The sequence below is a fragment of the Prinia subflava genome, chromosome 15, assembly GCF_021018805.1.
Source record: "Prinia subflava isolate CZ2003 ecotype Zambia chromosome 15, Cam_Psub_1.2, whole genome shotgun sequence".
Lineage (NCBI taxonomy): Eukaryota > Metazoa > Chordata > Aves > Passeriformes > Cisticolidae > Prinia > Prinia subflava.
Window position 1 is genome coordinate 14,372,540 of NC_086261.1, and position 17,987 is coordinate 14,390,526.

The 17,987-nt window shown below is 41.1% G+C and overlaps 2 protein-coding genes across 3 annotated transcripts in view; one reads left to right on the top strand and one right to left on the bottom strand.

Moving 5' to 3' along the window:
- CIB2 (calcium and integrin binding family member 2) overlaps positions 1 to 3,727 on the bottom strand; it is a 42,067-nt gene extending 38,340 nt beyond the window's left edge. Inside the window, exon 1 of one of the 2 annotated variants that reach the window (XM_063412330.1) lies at positions 3,602 to 3,727. In XM_063412330.1, coding sequence (XP_063268400.1) covers positions 3,602 to 3,649 — 48 coding nt within the window. In that variant the 5' untranslated portion in view covers positions 3,650 to 3,727. Of the gene's footprint in view, positions 1 to 3,584 lie in introns of both variants that reach the window. The other variant, XM_063412332.1, reaches the window with a different exon arrangement.
- Positions 3,728 to 4,035: 308 nt separating this feature from the next.
- Positions 4,036 to 17,984, top strand: IDH3A (isocitrate dehydrogenase (NAD(+)) 3 catalytic subunit alpha). The gene is made up of 11 exons (XM_063412448.1): positions 4,036 to 4,189; positions 6,714 to 6,776; positions 8,442 to 8,525; positions 9,659 to 9,773; positions 10,287 to 10,474; positions 10,684 to 10,817; positions 11,427 to 11,529; positions 11,609 to 11,673; positions 13,770 to 13,854; positions 14,325 to 14,477; positions 16,376 to 17,984. Exons 1-11 carry the CDS (start codon positions 4,163 to 4,165, stop codon positions 16,457 to 16,459), a joined length of 1,101 nt encoding a protein of 366 aa, XP_063268518.1. The 5' UTR covers positions 4,036 to 4,162; the 3' UTR covers positions 16,460 to 17,984.
- Positions 17,985 to 17,987: the final 3 nt, after the last annotated feature.

Genomic DNA, 17,987 nt, shown 5'->3' on the forward strand with positions numbered 1-17,987 from the left:
CCAGCATGTTGCTGTAACAAATCAATGCTTTTCAATGTGCACAGCAAGAACTGACCTTAAGTACTACCAGTACCACCAGATTTCACTGTATTTCAGCTTTTAAAAACTGTTTGCCAAATCAAGCAGTTTTAAGCTATTAGAAATAAATAACAAACATCTTGCATCAGTTGCAAGGTAAAGTTCAGTAAGGAGGACAGTATATATAGAATAGTCTTGCCATGTCACTGCCCATAGTACCCAAGACAATGGTTAAATAGCCTCTGTAATAAATATTGTATATTAATTTGTGGTTTTGGTGTATGTAAAATGTAAATATGTTTTGTGAAATAAAATACAAGCAGGTCGGGCACAAAACCAACTAATTTCAGGACAGGCAACACCCAGGGGCTGCTATTCCAGGAAGGACAACACCTTGCCTGGAGCCCACTATTGACACCAGAACAAAGGGCAAATCAAGATTGGAATCAGTCCTCCAGGGGCAGCAGAACTGCGAAACGCCCAGCCATTGCCAAAGATACAACCAGGAGGACGCCTCTCATTCAGAACCTTTTCCCTCCCATTCATACACCGGAGGAATGAACTTAGCACCCCTCTCTCCGCGGGGAAATCCCATTCAGCAAACCGGACAGCAGAAATTAATATGAAGAAACTACCCCAAAGACAAAAAAGTGTGGGGAAATGCTCTGCCGCTGGCCAAATAAACTGTATAAAACAGGGACCCCGAAAGGGGCCAATTCATGAACAAGGGAAGTTGCGGTGCTATAGAGGCTGTAAATGAGGTTCACTCAGTGCCGATCCCGGGCATTGACACTGTGCTTCTGATTGTTGGTTTGCCCAAAATTTTATCCTGTAATTCTTTAATTAATAAAATTCTATTTTATTAATTGGAATTGGCTTGGCATTTATAACAGCCCCTGCTCATGTGCTCTCCAAGTTTAAATCCCAGAGCAGGAAATGCACTGTTACTCACACACCCCAGCAGTATTGACAGCTGCGATAGCCTCACCTGGGCACAGCCACAGCTCAGGCAGCAGGACACACCAGGCTGGCAGATCCACACAGCCCTTGCTGCAAGTTTCTCTGCTCTGAAATGTGTCAAGCCCTGGCTGTCACAGCAGGTGACTGACCTGATTTATTAGGGGAGCTGTAAGTTTAATGACCTCCAACAAACAGGTCAGAGTACCTTAAATTGCATCTGTAAATTATGTAGTGTGAATGCAACAGTAGTTTAAGTATAAACTCGTACCTCTTGTAATAAATGACATAGAATCATTCGTGTTATAATGTATATAAAATGTGATTTAAGATATGTTCTGTAAAATAAAATGAACAAGAGGGTCGGGCTTGAAACAAATGAATTTTAGGATGAACAACAGCCGCTGCCAGGAATCCGAGATGGACAAAAGCCTTGCAGAATACTTCCTTGCAGAATAACTGTTCATAAAGAGTTACTCTGTTAGCAAAAAGAACAGTTTTGATTCAGAGGGGCTGCCTGTACATTTATTCTGTTGTTACCTTGCATGAGTCCTTAGAGCCCACTGCTGCTGCAGGTGTAACCACATGCAATGGGAGAAGTTCTGTCCTTCACTGATGCTGTAAAAATCCCCACTGAGTTTTTGGGACTTACTTACTGGAAAGCTGTTCAAAATTCTGTTTGCATACAGATAAAGAAGAAATAATAACATTCACCTAATATGGCAGCTGTGGAGATAAAAGAAAATCCTTAAAGATGCTACAGAGCTACAAAAAATTACAATTGAACAAACTAAAAATAAAAAACGAAATGTAAACACACAGTTATGAAAACCTAAAATAAGTGAAAAATGACAGGTTTTGCTTCTGCAGTGGGTTAAAAAGTTGCTTTTTCAACACATGGTGGATGGGAGGATGCACAGACCCCACTAAATTTGCCTGGAAGAGATATCCTGTGAGAGAAGGCTTCATGGGCCTGAGCCCTGTCTGAGGAATGAGTAAAGAGCTTGAGAAACATGCTAGACCCATGTCTCTCAAACTGGGGAAAGCTGCCAGCTTTGCTATGAGGAGCAGGAACCTTCTAGGGAGTTTTAATGTTAAAGAAAGTAAACAGAAAGGAACATTTTGTGTGACAATCTGTTGGCTTTATGATCTCATCTATCTAGTTTAAGAAATACACTGTGTTAGAAAAGGGAGGTTTCTGAGTCCATTTTGTTAAGCCAAATTTATCCATAATAAATAGAAATTACCTTTTTTGAAAAAAAAAAAAAAGATGTTTTACACAAGACAATGTCTTGCCTCAAGGACAAAATAATAATAATAATAAAGTAATGGTTGCTTTAGCAGGCTAAATGTAATATAATGAATTTCCCCATAGGGAGTCTCAATATAGTGCCCACAGGGAGTCTCAACACAGTGATCACTAGGCGAAAGACAGTATTGCTATCTCCACACAGGCATAATTTTCTTAGGCAAAATAACTACTCACGAGTTTATTACTGTCTTGTGCAGCCCTTAGAACAGATCCAAACCGGCCACTGTTAGCGCCTGATTACTGTGGCATTATTATGGTAATACCCATATGACACAGACAAATGGGTGTTGAAAATGTGTAAAAAAGTTATCCAGAATATCTCTCCTCCCCCCAATTTACAATCCAAGTGCAATCTAACAATGCAAATACAGATACAGTCACAAACACAAGAAAGCAACATTAATATACATGTTAACTATGTATAAAGCTACCAGAAGAAAATCAGTATCACGAGAATTCTGCACAACAGCCAGTACTGACATCTGAATGACAATTCTCAATTCAAAGCAACACTAAAACCAAGATAAAACAGCAACAGAGGAAATGTGAGGACCTCTTGTGTCCTATCATGAAAAAAAGCGAGTCTCAGTAAATGCAGGGTACTAGTGCTGTATACTGTCAAATATCAATTCTAAGAATTTCTACTCACAAATTTAAAAGAAGAGGAAACTAAACACAGCCTCAGTCCTCAGCTTTCAAACACACCCAAGATCGAGCTAAGTAACTGGAAAAGCTGCTAGTAATCTGCTAACTCCATCACCAAAAACTGGTACGAAATTACTCCGAGACAAAAGCCAAATTTTAATATTGCCAAGTGTAAAAGGCGGGAGGAGTTTTTCAGAGCAGTCATTCCCAGAGGTATGAGCTCAAACCGCCTTAGTCCTGGCTCGCTGCTTTACCCTCCGTGAGGCGCCGGGCTCTCCCGCCACCCCCGAGCGCCGCGCCCGGGGCGGGGCGGGCCCGGCACCCTCAGGGCCCCTCAGGGCAGCGCCGCTCTGCCCGCGGACACGGCAGCGGCTTTTAAAAAGAGTGAGACGAGTACCTCAGAGGCGAAGGCAAATGGAAGTCTTAAACGGTGCCAATTTCAACAGCTTTGTTTTTAACACTTTAAAATACAGGGGCTCAGGAGGCTTCTTATCTACTTCAACAAAATTCTAGCGTCTTTCTTAGCAACTGTTTTTTTCCCATAAACGATCCCATTCTAGAGGCTGAGATTGTATAAAACCATCAAACGTTTCAAAGCTGGGGCCTCATTGAAAACTGGTTGTTTTTCTCCATAGAAATGCCACAACGGTACCTCCTCAGACACCGCACCTTGAGGTCCCGCAGCCTCTGGCGGCACTGGGCCGTCCGTCCCGGCATGTCCCGCAACGCCGGGAGCGGGAGACCCCGGCAGCGCCTCCGGGGATGAGGGACAGGGGAGGAGGAGGCTCGGACCGCCTCAGGCAGCGGCGGGCGGGGATTGAGGGCCGGGGAAGGAGGCTCGGACCGCCTCAGGCAGCGGCGGGCGGGGATTGAGGGCCGGGGAAGGAGGCTCGGACCGCCCCAGGCAGCGGCGGGCGGGGATTGAGGGCCGGGGAAGGAGGCTCGGACCGCCTCAGGCAGCGGCGGGCGGGGATTGAGGGCCGGGGAAGGAGGCTCGGACCGCCTCAGGCAGCGGCGGGCGGGGATTGAGGGCCGGGGAAGGAGGCTCGGACCGCCTCAGGGAGCGGCGGGCGGGGGCTGGAGCACGTCGGGAGCTGAAGGACCGCGGTCGCTGCCGCAGCGGCGCTCCCGGGGCGGGGCCTCTCGGGGCGGGGCGGGGCCGCAGCTCCCCGCGCGCCGGTTCCGGTTTAGCGGCGGGCGCGGAGCTCTCGGGCCTCGGTAGCCGCGGTCATGGCCGCGACCGCGTGGATGCCCACGGTAGGCAGGGGGGCGGGCTGACCCTGCCCTGCGGCGCCCAGGACGCGCTCTGGAGCTTGGTGGCTGCTGAGGCGCGGCCGCCCGGCCACAAGGTCGCGGTGCCGCCGGGCCCTGGCAGCGCTCCGAGGACGAAGGGCCGCGGGGCTCGGGCCGAATGGCGGCCTCGCGGGTTCTCTCCTCCCTCCTCCCCGGGACGGCGGCGGGAAGGGGCCGTGGGGGCCGCTACTCGAGCGGGCCGGGCCGGGGGGGCGCCGCGGCATCCCTCGGAGCGGCCTGCGGAGAGGTCGCGCCGTAGAGGTCACAGCAGCGGCGGGACCACCGCGGGTGCGGGCAGGTCCCGGTGCGCGGGGGGCAGCCAGCACAGTCTGGAAACGCCATTCCCGCCGAGAGCCCGCGGTACCGGGCGGTGCAGGGACGGCTGCGAAGAGCTGTTACCGGGCTCTGGCCGGCAGCTTTCTGCCCCCACACCTGTCCCCTGGGATTTACAGCTCTGAACCATCCTGAAACGCAGGCCTTATCCCGGGACTGTCATAGAGATGCTGGTTTTTTGCCTTGAGTAAATGAAATCTCTTTTCATTTACTCAAGGCAAAAAACACCTTTAAACAACAGCCCGCTAGAGGCAAAGTCATTGAGTCCACTCCATTTAACCTATTTGCTAAAACAAGGAAGAACTGTCAAGAGCTAATCATGACACCTGACTTTAAGGTCAGTTTTCCTTGGGTGGATTCTTTTTTGGTGTTACCAATGTTGAACTTCAGTATAATGTACTAGGCCCATGATTTCTGACAAGATAGACTGTGCCTTTTCCAGGGCTACTCTGGATTGTGAATCCTGATTCTATATGCAGGAACTGTACTGTGAGAATACTTACACTGTGCAGTCAACTTTACATTTTCATTTGATTGCTCTGCCTTCATCCTCAGCCTTATGGCCTGCTTTGGTAACACTGCTTGCTGTTGCAGTGACCTTGTACATCTCATGTGGGGCTACAAGTAAAAATAGATCTAGCTTAGATTACTTCTCCCACAGCGTTCATTACAATCTGCATGATAATTATATTGTTTCTAGTTATTTCTGTTTGTGCCAACATACTTTGTTTCTTTTGCCATACACCATTCTGTCAGTAAAGAAATAACAAATACAAGTGGGACAGGAGAGGAATACGAATTGTCAAAGTAACTTCTGGCCTGATAGCTGCAGACTGCCTGTGTATGTGAGTATGGCAGAACTGAGGTAGTGTAAGTCTCTACAGTTAGAAGTCTTCTGGCTCTTAAATCTCCAAGTCATCAATAGTCCTAGAGAGGAAGTTGAGATTAGGAGGCTGTGATTTTTCTGCACATTAGGGGTTTTGTCCATGGTGCTCAGCTAGGCAAGAGCCCAAGCTTAGATACTATGCCAGTTTTAAAGCTTAATGCCAGTTCAGAATACTCAGAAAATGTAATTCTTTGACTGTGGTATGCAGACTTGTTGCTATGGTGAATTTTGTCTTTAATGTGCATTTCAGTTCCACTTTTGAAAAACCATCAGGCATGCAGAAGGCAACTACCACACCTACAGGTATAAAAGGTAGAAGAACAAAATTCACCACAGTTTGAATGGAAGAAGGGACACTAATGTAAAGCAGTTTTGGAAACTTCATCTAAAATGTGTAAAGATACTGTCCAACCAACTACTACCAATCAAGTGTTTGATTTTTCACTTTGCTTTCCACATGTCTTCATCCTTAGCATATCATGTATATAGTTAGAGTTCCTGCAGACTTGCTTCCAAAATGGTGCCTTGGGAAGGCTGACCTGAAACAGAGACTGAACAGAGCTAGAGAATAAAGTAGGTATTTACTTGAAAGGCCTCTAGGATACACACCTTGGGCAGAACAGGGCCTGATCAGGGCTAAACCCAAGGTGGATTAAGAATGGTCACAAAATGGCTAACTGGTCCCAAAGTCTTACACTTTTACATGTTTTGGTCCGTTTGCATATTGGGGTTTAATTGTCCAATGACAAGTTCAGGCTATGAGGTCCCATCCTTATTGTTCCTCCCTTCAGTCCACCTTTCTTTGTGCTTCTGGACCTGAAAGTTGTCCTTGGTCTGCAGCAGGAAAAGGATTTGTTTTGTCTACCTACTCGGTGAAGGGAGCTTACCAGCACTTAATATGAGGCTCAGAACGCCTAGGCAGCACAGAATCTGAAAAACATGAAAGCTAAAACTGAAGGCATCAGGGTGTGTGAGGGCTCCGTGTGGGGTGCAGTGGCCTCCAGGCAGGACGGGAGCGTGGGGCAAAGCGCGGCAGTCCTGGGTTCACCTTGTGCTAAGAATATCCACGAGGCCTTGCTGCTTCTGAGTCTTAGACTACAACTTGGCAAAGCACTGGGTACTCTGGTTTCATTTGGGTTTTCATACTAGTTTGGGATAGGAGATTTAAAGCAATATGACTTTAAAAAGCAGATTTGTTGCAATATTGTTAAACTTGTAAAATGTCATTTGTGCAGTAAAAGAGCACCTTTTTGTTTTGGATTTTTGCAGGTTTCTCGATTGCTAGGTGCTTTCAAAAGCCAAAAAAAGGTGACCAGAAGTTTTGGTAATGCTGTGAGTATAATAGTCCCATTTTTTTCTTTTAAGAAGTTTCTCAATAAGCGGGTTTGGAAATTTTTAAGATCACTCTTGTTATTCTTACATTCCCAAAAAATAAGGGCCAAACAAGAGAACATGCATGCCCATAATGCCATCCTGGATTTATATCAGTTATCACTGTCATGGGCAACTGTGTATCAATGCGAGCATACAAAAGGCTCTAGCAAAAAATAGAAATGGTGTGCAAAGTTTTCACAAAATACAGATGTAAGCCAGGCTTCTGGAATTCATCTGGGAATGCACAAATAAATATTGGGCAAAGTAGAAAGATTGTTGAGAATCTTCTCATTTTCTTTCTTTTGCAGACTTCCCTCTAAGCAATAGATTTACTTTACTGCTGCTTTTAGAATTCCTTGCATCTAAAATTCTGTCTTTTCACGATCCTCTTTAAACTAGTTGTGTATTTCCCTGTAGCTTCTTTATGTGTATGTGTTTGAAGTGCCCATGGGCCTTCTTTTCAATGAAGGCACAGAGAAGCAGGGCTCAGCACCCCTAAGCAGGACTTAAAGAGGAACTGTGGCTTTTCATGATAAGTTTTGTAGAACAGCAGGTACCACAGTTAGAAAAGAAACTGAAGGGTCACTCGCACAGTATAAAAATCAGAAGATGAGGCAACCCTGGTTCTATTGAAAACACAACAGTTTCAGGCTCTGGTGGAGTCCTGCAGTGCTGTCAGACAGCACAACACTACTCTTGAGGCATTTCTTCAGTGACAGCTTCCTCAGCAGCCGTGTTCTTTTATCTGAAGCTCCGGTTTATGGTTGTGCACAGTGAATTTCTTTGGCTCAAAAGTTAAAATCAGTCAATATATATTGAAATTCTGCTTTGTGAATTATTTCTATTGGGAGTTTTTCAAATAATGTACATGAGCTGCCTTTTTTGTAGGTAAAAATGAGGCCATAAAAGCAGTTGGATCTCTTTAAATAAAACAAAATGAGCTGAAGCATGTACCCTTAGAACAGTGATCATATTTTATTTTTTTCTTCAAAGCAGAATACATTCTGCTTGTTATTTGTTAAGCCTGGGCTGTGCATTTTTTTCACTTGTTTGATGATGTTAGAGAAACAAGACTGAGGACATTATAAGAGGAAAATAAGTTGGTATTGTTAAAAATGGGTCTGAGATTTTTAGGAGGTCACTTGAGAAGTTTAGCTTGCCATGACTTTTTTTAAGGTGAATGTAGCTTTTCATACATGTAATAATTTCTAGCATGTGTCAGTATTATGCAGCATGTTGATAATATTGTAGACACATGTGGAACAGAGCTATACCTAGGTAATATAACTTGCTTGCAGGTTTCCAGAGGAAAGCATGCTACATTCATTAATTTCAAGGAGTGCTGAGCAGGAATCAGCCTTTCACATTCAGCCTCTGTTTTGAAATAGGAATAGGTAATAGGCGAATTTTTGAACAACTCCCTCAAAACATTTGCACACTCCCTTAGAAAGCAAACCAGTCCTTTTCATTTCTGTCCAGGACTGCTGGTCTTCTTAGTGAATATTTGGTAAAGGAAATTTTTTTTGTTTTCTAATAGTTACTTGGTTCCTACAACACATGAAGATGTTTTCTATGTAGAAAACAAACATTCATTTGTTGTACTACTGCTATTTCTTTACCTAGGTACAGACAGTAACTTTAATCCCAGGAGATGGCATAGGACCTGAGATTTCTGCTGCTGTCATGAAGATCTTTGATGCTGCCAAAGTAAGTCATATTTGTCTTGCTATTGCAAATTTAACTACAACAACAAATATTAATTAGGCATATTTTAAAAAGTTTAAAATCTCTTTTAAGAGATTCAGTCATATATAAGTTATTAACACTTTTTTCCAGTAGAAAGAGTTTGAAGCTTTAGCTAATAAAAGACAGGAATGTGATACCAAGGCACAGCTTGAAACTGTTAGCTGACAGAAGAGTAGAGACCTGAGAGCAACTGCTGTGTTTAATTTTTGGAAATACAAACTCAATGTCATGTGAAATCACCTTGTTGATGTAGTAATCCTAGCACTGACAGAGGATGTTCTCTCATTTATTATGACTTCAAGTGCAGGTCAAAAGTGTGTGTGAAAGGAGTGGCTCATTTTAGCAATTCAATTGCTGTGCTGCCAAACACGGTAACTTCAGTGATATGAAAACTGACTGTATCCAAGAACTGTTCTCCTATGTATCTGAGAAACTTCACCAGAACTTGTCAAGTTCCCTTGAAAGGAAATACAGCTCTTCAGGCAAGATGCCTGTTAAATTGTTCCACATTAGTATCAGCACCCAGGCATATTCCCTTTTTATTACAACTATCCAATGTGGATTTGAAAACATGAAGTTTCTTTAATTATGTTGTGTCTTTTCCTTTGTGATTGTTTGTGATGAAATGAATGGGTGGCAGCCTGTTTCCCCTAAAGAGTCCTGTGGTGAATGCAAATTCAGAAAGCATTGTGGAGCATGTGCAGATTTTCAGTGAGGTAACAGATGAACATCTGTGTCATACGCAGTCTTCTTGTCAGTGGGGATGATGAGTTCTCAATGAATTCAGCTTTAAAATGTCTCTTGTGTACAAGGAACACAACAGCTCTAAAACCTTTAAAGAAATAGCACTTGTGTATATGATATCTAGGGTGGCATTGTGGTGTTCACATTTATGATGATTTGCTGCTGACACTGTTTCATTTCCACTTAATTACATTTTTCAAAAATTAGTTCAAACATTTCATGTTTACCCTCACTCACCAGAAAAAATACTGTTCAGAAAGGCCTGGAGAAAATTCCTTACACACCTTGTGAAAGTTAAAACTTGAAGCAGAGTCATGACACTGAAGTTAACATAGAGTGTGTGTGTTTAGGCACCTATTCAGTGGGAAGAGAGGAATGTTACGGCTATCCAAGGACCAGGAGGGAAGTGGATGATACCCCCAGAAGCCAAAGAATCCATGGATAAAAACAAAATGGGATTAAAAGGTATTTTAGGAGTTAATACACAGATATTAAATACTGTTATGTTTATTATGAGTTTGATGTAAAGCCAAAGTTGTTCCTCTGTAGCACAATAAAATGGGTAATTATAGGGGACAGCCTGTCAGGTAATCCTGGAACAGTCCTTCATTTCCAAGCTGTAAGTTTGATAGTTGTTGTAGTTGAAGGTGGGTACATACCAACCTTTGGACTCTCTGCAGAAGGCATTTCTAAGATACACAATAGTATGCAATAACTACATTACTAATGAGCAGTATCTTTATATGTTTTACTGAATACATTTTGTAAAATCTGTTCCATGTAAGGCTCACAATTTGGCCTTTACCCAGCTGATTAATGTGCCTGTGTAGTAGCTGACAGAACAGAGAATTCCCATGGCATTCCAGCATAAGGGTTAAACAGGAATTTGGAGATCCTTGTAGGAGTCCCACTTGACCCAGAGTTTCAGCTCTCAGGAGGGGTTTATTTTCTCGTTCATCCTTGTGTACCTTTCCCTAGGGCCTCTGAAGACCCCAATTGCTGCAGGGCACCCATCGATGAATCTGCTGCTGCGTAAAACCTTTGACCTTTACGCCAACGTGCGTCCGTGCGTGTCCATCGAGGGCTACAAGACCCCCTACACGGACGTGAACATCGTCACCATCCGCGAGAACACCGAGGGCGAGTACAGCGGCATCGAGCACGTGGTGGGTGCCTCAGCTGCTGCCTGCTGCCCTCCTGCTTCAGCACTGCTGGCTTGGCCCGTCTCTCTGGGGTTCAGTGGGGTTCTGAACGTTTGGCACCCATGAAAACGTTCCTCTGTTGTGAAATGCTTTCTGCCTCACTCAGAATTCTGCTGCTTGGTTCCAGATGGGAAGCATGAACTTGCACTGCTGATGCACTTCCTGTCTTTCAGATTGTTGATGGGGTTGTGCAAAGCATCAAGCTGATCACAGAGGAAGCCAGCAAGCGCATTGCAGAGTTTGCTTTTGAATATGCCAGAAACAATCAGAGAAGCCACGTGACTGCTGTGCACAAGGCAAATATCATGTATGTTGACAATTCTTTTGAGAAAAACAACAACAACAAAAAATCCCCAAACATTTAATTATAAATAATTGCTCTAAGTCGTATTCAAATGTGAAACTTCTCTTGAGGGCACTGGGAGTCAGTAAAATGGGAAAAAAGTCAAGTAAATAAATGCCTCCTAAGTAAAATGGGCAATACTGACCCAGTATTGACAGGGTTGAGATAATTGTGTACCAGTGTTCTTATTACCAAGTTTGTAGTAATCCTTCCTTCCTTCCAAAACTCTTATCTTGGAAACTTTTAAACAAGGAAAATGAATTTAAAAACTGAGCATGAAAGTGGCTGGTAAATTTTGCAGTTTCCACATCACTTTATACTGAACTGAGTCATAACATTATGATATTATGTGACATCACCTTCACAAATTCACTAAGCCTTTCATAAAAGAATATAAGTAATTCTGAGAAATAATGTATGCTCTTTAAACTACCGATACAGAAATATTTTAGGAGGGATAAATAGTCACAAATTAAGTTTCTGAATTCTAATTAAACCCCTGTGGCATGCAGTTTTTCTCCAGTACTGCTTCCTTACAATAACTGCAATATTCTCTTGCTTATCTAATTTCAGGAGAATGTCTGATGGGCTTTTCTTGAGAAAATGCAGGGAGGCAGCAGAAAACTGTAAAGATATTAAATTCAATGAAATGTATCTGGATACTGTATGTCTTAATGTGAGTATTTATGTTCTAGTTGTGGTTATTTTTTTTTAGTTTAAATTCTTAACCTTAATGAAAATATACTTCTTTCTAGATGGTTCAAGATCCATCTCAATTTGATGTGCTTGTTATGCCAAACTTGTACGGTGACATCCTCAGGTATGGAGATTTTAATTTAAACTCCCAATGTGTAAAATACTGATAATTTCCCAACAGTCATTGAGGTTACATGCAAGCCAGATGGGTGATGATCTTATGCACTCAAACTTCTTAACAGACATTAACTGCTTCAAATATTAATATATTGATGGGAGGGGCTAGATGACAACAATGTACTTTTTATTTTAAAAATTCTGTCCCTGTTTATGGAGGCTATGAATATTGTTCAGATGGGACAGAGAGAAATTTCTCCAAATGTATGAAGAATACAATGGCTTACATTGTAATAGAGAATGAATGCCTGGTTAGATATAAGAGAAAAAATTCCTCATCCTCAGCACTGAAAGAGATTGTGTAGGGTGACTGTGGGACCGTGATGTACACAGCGAGCTCATCATCCAGTTAAATCAGTCTGCAGAGTCACTGAAGAACTAAACGTGTGGCCTCTTAACATTCTGCCAGCTCTTGGTTTATGTATTACTTTTCCTTACCTTCAAATTAAATTTTATATTTGAATTATATTAATACTTGAGGTTCTCTGTGTCTTGAAGACAAAACCCATCAGCACACATTTTCCATTCTGTAAAATTATTAGGTAGAGTGTAAATTCCATTAAACACCTGTAAAATGAAGTTTTTTAATCTGAACTATTAAGTGTATTATGTAACACAGTTTCTTCTTACACCTCTAAGGAGAGACAGAGAAAAGAGTCTGAACTGGGATTTTTATTTACATTTTTGACTATTTACATCTTAGAATCCGTCTCCTATTTTTGTACAGATAATAAATTTAAAGCTAACTTATGGATAAAGAGAAATGGTTCTTAAGCTTCTCTTAAAACAGCACTCTCTCTGTGATAAGGCTGTCCACACTAATAATCAGATTCTGATTATTGCTTCTTGCTTTAAGAATTGATGAAGGCATGCACAGGGCCCTCACAGCAGCTCTTACACTGTTAACTAAGATCAAATCAGAGAAATCTCATCATCAATACCATTTCACAGAGTTCATTATCGCCCATTTTTAAGGTCTCATAGTAATTCCATTAAAAATTCATTTTTTCAATAAATTTGAGTCAGTTCTTGAACAGGGCACTGTCACAACTGGGTGAGGTCTCACCTGCTGCTCTGAAAGTGTGAACAAAATGCCAAGCAGGTTCCTTCGACTGAACAGGTCTGAAGAGGCAGAAGACAATCTCTTCTCTTTAAGCATTAAATACTTAGAGTGACAAAGGCAGACTGTATTCAGTTTTTCCTCAGGCTCTATGCAACTTAGGATAAGGGGTTTATTTTAGCCTAAAATATTGCTCTGCAAAGTCATCCAAACTTTTCTCCTTGTTATTCCTAAGCTAAGGACTAACTTAGATTAGTATGAGCCAAGTTGTAGGCAATAATTATGTATGGATGTGAAAATAACAGATTTTTAACAGCGTTGTTATCAGTGTGTTTAGCTGGGAGGGTACAATATGATGACAATAGACACAGTTCGTTGGTCCTTGTTAATTTTGGTGGAAATCAAATTCAAATTGCTTATATCTGATGATCTGCTAATGTCAGACTTGTGACCTGTAGGCTGTTGAGTAAAGAGAGGGGGAAAGCTAGTCTGGTGTCACTTGGAAAATGTTCCTTCAGCTGCACACAATACACTGCAAAACCACCAGTTACTCACCTACCTGAGCAAAATTCCTCCACGTTTTTTACAAGGAATTTACATAGGGAAAGTAGTTCTCGGCTCCTTCACAGAAGTAAGATTTTTGTATAGTTATAGGGAACTGTACATAACAATTAGTTTTTGAGACTTGTACACATATTCTGTGGTTCTAGTACATCTCATTGTGCCTGTGTCTTATCAGCTTTATTCTAGTGTTTTGAATTTCCCTTTAATTTTCCTTTATTACATTGGCTTCTGCTCTGATGGGGTACAGGTGGCTAACAGCATCTGTTCTTTCTCCATATTATTCTCAGACTGTGCAGGTGTATAAATTAAGTTATAGTTGCAGTTGATTGATAAACAAAAGTATTCTAATACCTTGCAGAGAGGCAACTGTATATGGAAAAACTCGTGGATTGTTTAATTTGGTGGTTGGGTTTTTTCAGTGACTTGTGTGCTGGACTCATCGGGGGTCTTGGAGTAACACCCAGTGGAAACATTGGTGCCAATGGCGTGGCCATTTTTGAATCGGTAAGTCTTGTTACACAAGGAAGAGCAGTAATAACTTTGTCTCAACTTGAGAAGCTAAACTTTTCCATGCTATACAATGTGGCTGACATTTATCTAAAAAAGTTCTTTGTGGAACTCTTTTTTACTGTGAAGATGCTCAAGCTTTATCCTGAGATACCAGTTAAAGTAAATATTCCATGTTTTTTTGCACATCCTTCTTTTGACTGATACTTTTTTCCCCACTTTTTCATATGATAAATATCCCCTATGAAATAGAGCTTGATAGGCACAATTTAAAGATATTAGGTGACCTAGTTTTCCCTTTCTGATGTCTTTGAACTGAATTGTTTAGGTCCTTGATATCTCCTTTCCACTGTATCACAGCAAAGTCCTGCTTTAACATGAAGACCTGTGGCTCAGGTTGCTCACACAACTGCCTAGGACATTTTAATCACCTAATGAGATTATGATGGGTTTACTCTCATTTCTAGGTCCATGGAACAGCACCAGACATTGCAGGAAAAGACATGGCAAATCCAACCGCTCTCCTTCTGAGTGCTGTGATGATGCTGCGCCACATGGGAATGCACAAACACGCCTCAAAGATTGAGTCAGCTTGCTTCGACACAATTAAAGATGGAAAGGTAACAGAAGGGTGTGCAAATAAAAGCAGTGAAGTAAAATCAGATCGTATCAAAGCAAGAATTAACTTGGAAGATTCACACCCAAGTGAGGGATGGCCTGCTGAGCTGGCCTGTTGCATGAGCAGTGCAACTGTCCTTCTGTGACAGTAATTATATTATCTTTGGTGATATTAAATCTGCCCAGTGCAGGAATAAAGGGACAGGCTGTAGCATTCCTTTTGTCTCATCACTGCTCATCTTATATTTCCACAGCTTTAGGAACTCCAGAATAGTGAATTGGATGGCTGTTTTTAAGGAAAAGAATCAGTTTTAAGTAACTCTTAGCATTTCACTTACGAAGTTTATGGAATGTACAAAGCATATGTATTGAAGTTGGGATCCTGAAGTGAAGAACACTCATTTGCCTTTCACAGGCTTCATCATCCACTTTGTTTATAGAATTTCATTCCTGACTGTAACACTTTTGTTTCTGTTTTTTCAGCTCCATTGTTTTCTTTTTTCATTCTTACTGCTTTCACTCATTTTTGACTACAAAAGAACAGTTTTATCCAGTATTAACTTTTTTCTCTGATGATTTTATATGTTTCTCTTTGGAAGTGAGTGTCTTCAGATTCATGACTCATATGGGATGTTGGGGAGAGAGGGGGCTTATGCTCTGAAATTTGACAAATTTGTGGTTTTACCATTATTGATTCACTCCTCTACATTGATGTCCATCTCTTGAAAACGTAGGAAACATCTTGAAGATTGCAATTAAAGAGGATTAGCAGCTAGTCATGCTGGTTTATTTATCTTAGGCAGGACCATGAGAAGCTGCTTTGTAATTAAAAGTAACAAGAATGCTGAAACCAAAAGTTGTCATCATTTTCTAAGTTTGCGACTATCTTGCTATGTTTAGGAGCCAGTTAAAAAAAATCTAAACTTACAGCTCAATAAAGAGGTCCTCCTGTAAAGTTCCCATTTACTGCTCTGGAAATTAAATCCTCCATCTGCAAGTCAATAATTGCATGGAAGATAACAGTGCAAGTTTTGTAACATGGCTACTTGTCTACTTATTGCTTATAATGTTACCACTATATGTTCACAATGGAGAGAACCTTTTAAATTGAAAAATTCCATAATGCAATTTAAATTACAAGATCCTAAAATAGTAACCATGTTTCTATGCTTCTCTTGCCTGTTATTCCTCCCTTCCCCTCAACCAGTTAATTAAGATGTATGTGTGTGTGCTACGTTGGGGGAAAACTAATAATTTTAATAATCTCCTAGAGTGCTTTAATCTAGCTAGGTTGGACAAGCAATGTTGCCCACTTTTTAATTTTTGTGTTACTGTCTTCATGATGCCAGACAGGAGTTGTACTTGATGAAGGAGATTTTTAACTCTGTATTTCCTACCTCTTAAGTAAACTAAGCAAACTTTGAGAATTGTTAACATGCAGCATTAAGAGTTATGTGTGCCTGTTCTCCATGGGTTTCCTTAAAAAAAATACCCAATCTTTCTGAATTACTCTGTTGTCCTTGCGCTGAGCCTGCATATATGAATTTTACTTCCAAAGGACAGACTTCTTACTGAAGATGCAAATACTTAACCTTTACTTACACCATTAAAGGACATCGTAGAGCTTCGACCACACACACTTCCTTCTTGTAGTTAGGATAAAATCATATTAAAATCATGTTCCAATCTAATAACATTATTCATGTATACTCAGGTTTTCTCTCTCTGCACAGTCATTATTGATGAAGTCTGTGGGATGCAGAACTCAAACTTGATGTATTCCCGCTGACCTTATTTACTATCCCTACACAACACATCATGAGACCATCCAGAATTGTTCAGAGACAAGACTGGCCCCATAATACACTTCAGTAATACTGTATTTTCTTTCTTCTTTCAGGTCTTGACAAAAGACTTGGGAGGCAATGCCAAGTGTTCGGAATTCACAGAGGAGATCTGCCGTCGAGTACAGGACAAAGACTAAACCTGCTGCTGCTGCTGCTGGCTGTGGAAGGACGTGTCACAGAGTACAATATATGTAACCTGATATCCACATGCATAGAGTTTGCTTAAATCCTGAGCAAACTTTTTAGCTGAGGCCTCTCCATTAATAAACCTAGTCCAAATGGCTACAGATGATGCTTGTGCCTGCTTTTGGTGGACTTTTCTAAGTGCTTTGTCTTATTTATTTTTTTCCTACCTGGTGAACATTTTTATGTAAGTGCATTCTTTTACTGGCACTGTAACTGTCTAACAGATTCCATTTCAATTAGAGGGTTTTATTTTCCACTTAGAAAAATTATGCAAACAAACCTGTAACAGAATTAGTGAATATAAAAGCACCTTAATGTTTAAAACCTATTTTATTGATCTTCTTGAAATTAAAAAGATAGGTTTTCAGCCTAAGAGTAGCACAAGATGAAGTACACAAAAACAGGTATAAAATAACTTAAAATAGCAATTTTGTGTTAGAAGCAATGAGAAAACCACTTTAGGTACTCTGATGATTCATGAAATACAGCCCTGCCCACCAAAGGCATGAATTAAGAAATACATAATTCTAGAGATTTAATCTATTTCTGTATTTTAAAAAACCCTACAACCATTAACAAGGGTTGAAAATTAATGCTGAAGAAAAGTTATTTTTCACATCTATATACCAAAATAATTCTTAAAAGTTTTCCTCTCTGAAACACACTTTACAATAGAGTTCTAATGAGGGCAAACTATAACAAATTACTTCCACCATATGTTGTGAGGGGAAATCATTAACTTTGCAAATTTACACTAAATATTTCATGAGTTCGGCTAGAGTGCTTTTTGTGTTGTAGTTTCTGCACAGTCTGTTCAGTGTGTCTTCCTGTTCTGACTAGCAATTTTATTCTAGAAGCTCTGAATGTAAGGGACTAGTCCTAAATGGATTAAGACAGATCAGCAGTTTGGCTCTGGTGCCTATGTTCCAGAAATACATTTCATCCCTATTCAAGGGGATCTGAATCTATTTTTTCCTTGCTTATTAAGCTTAATGGGTGTAAAAGCAACTCGTTGCCCTCCCCTCCCCATCAGATGCAGATCGTCATTCGAGTCGTTCTGGTGTGTAGCTATCAAGGTATTGCTTCTATTCCTGCACCTGGCAAGAAAATACGTATTTTCAAACTTGTTAGTATAGCAAAGGATTATCCCTCCTGCTAGAAGCAGGCTTCTTCCAGCTTCATTCTATTCACAGAAAGTAACTAAGTGGAGTAATATCTATTATGACTGTTTGGGGCTGGTTGTTTCAGAAGTTGGAGTAACAACTTCTCGTGTCTAAGCATCTCAGCTTTTTTATACAGTCTAACAACGTGCTGGAGGAACTTTATTCCTCCCACATTCTGCTTTTTGTGAATAGGGCAACATTTCTCTCTGTGTTTTACAAGCTACTGCTTCCTTGTTTCCTTCAGATTAATATTGTTAAATTCTGAATGAACATTGCGCACAAAATGGGGAAGAATAAACTTTTCAAAGTCCTATTG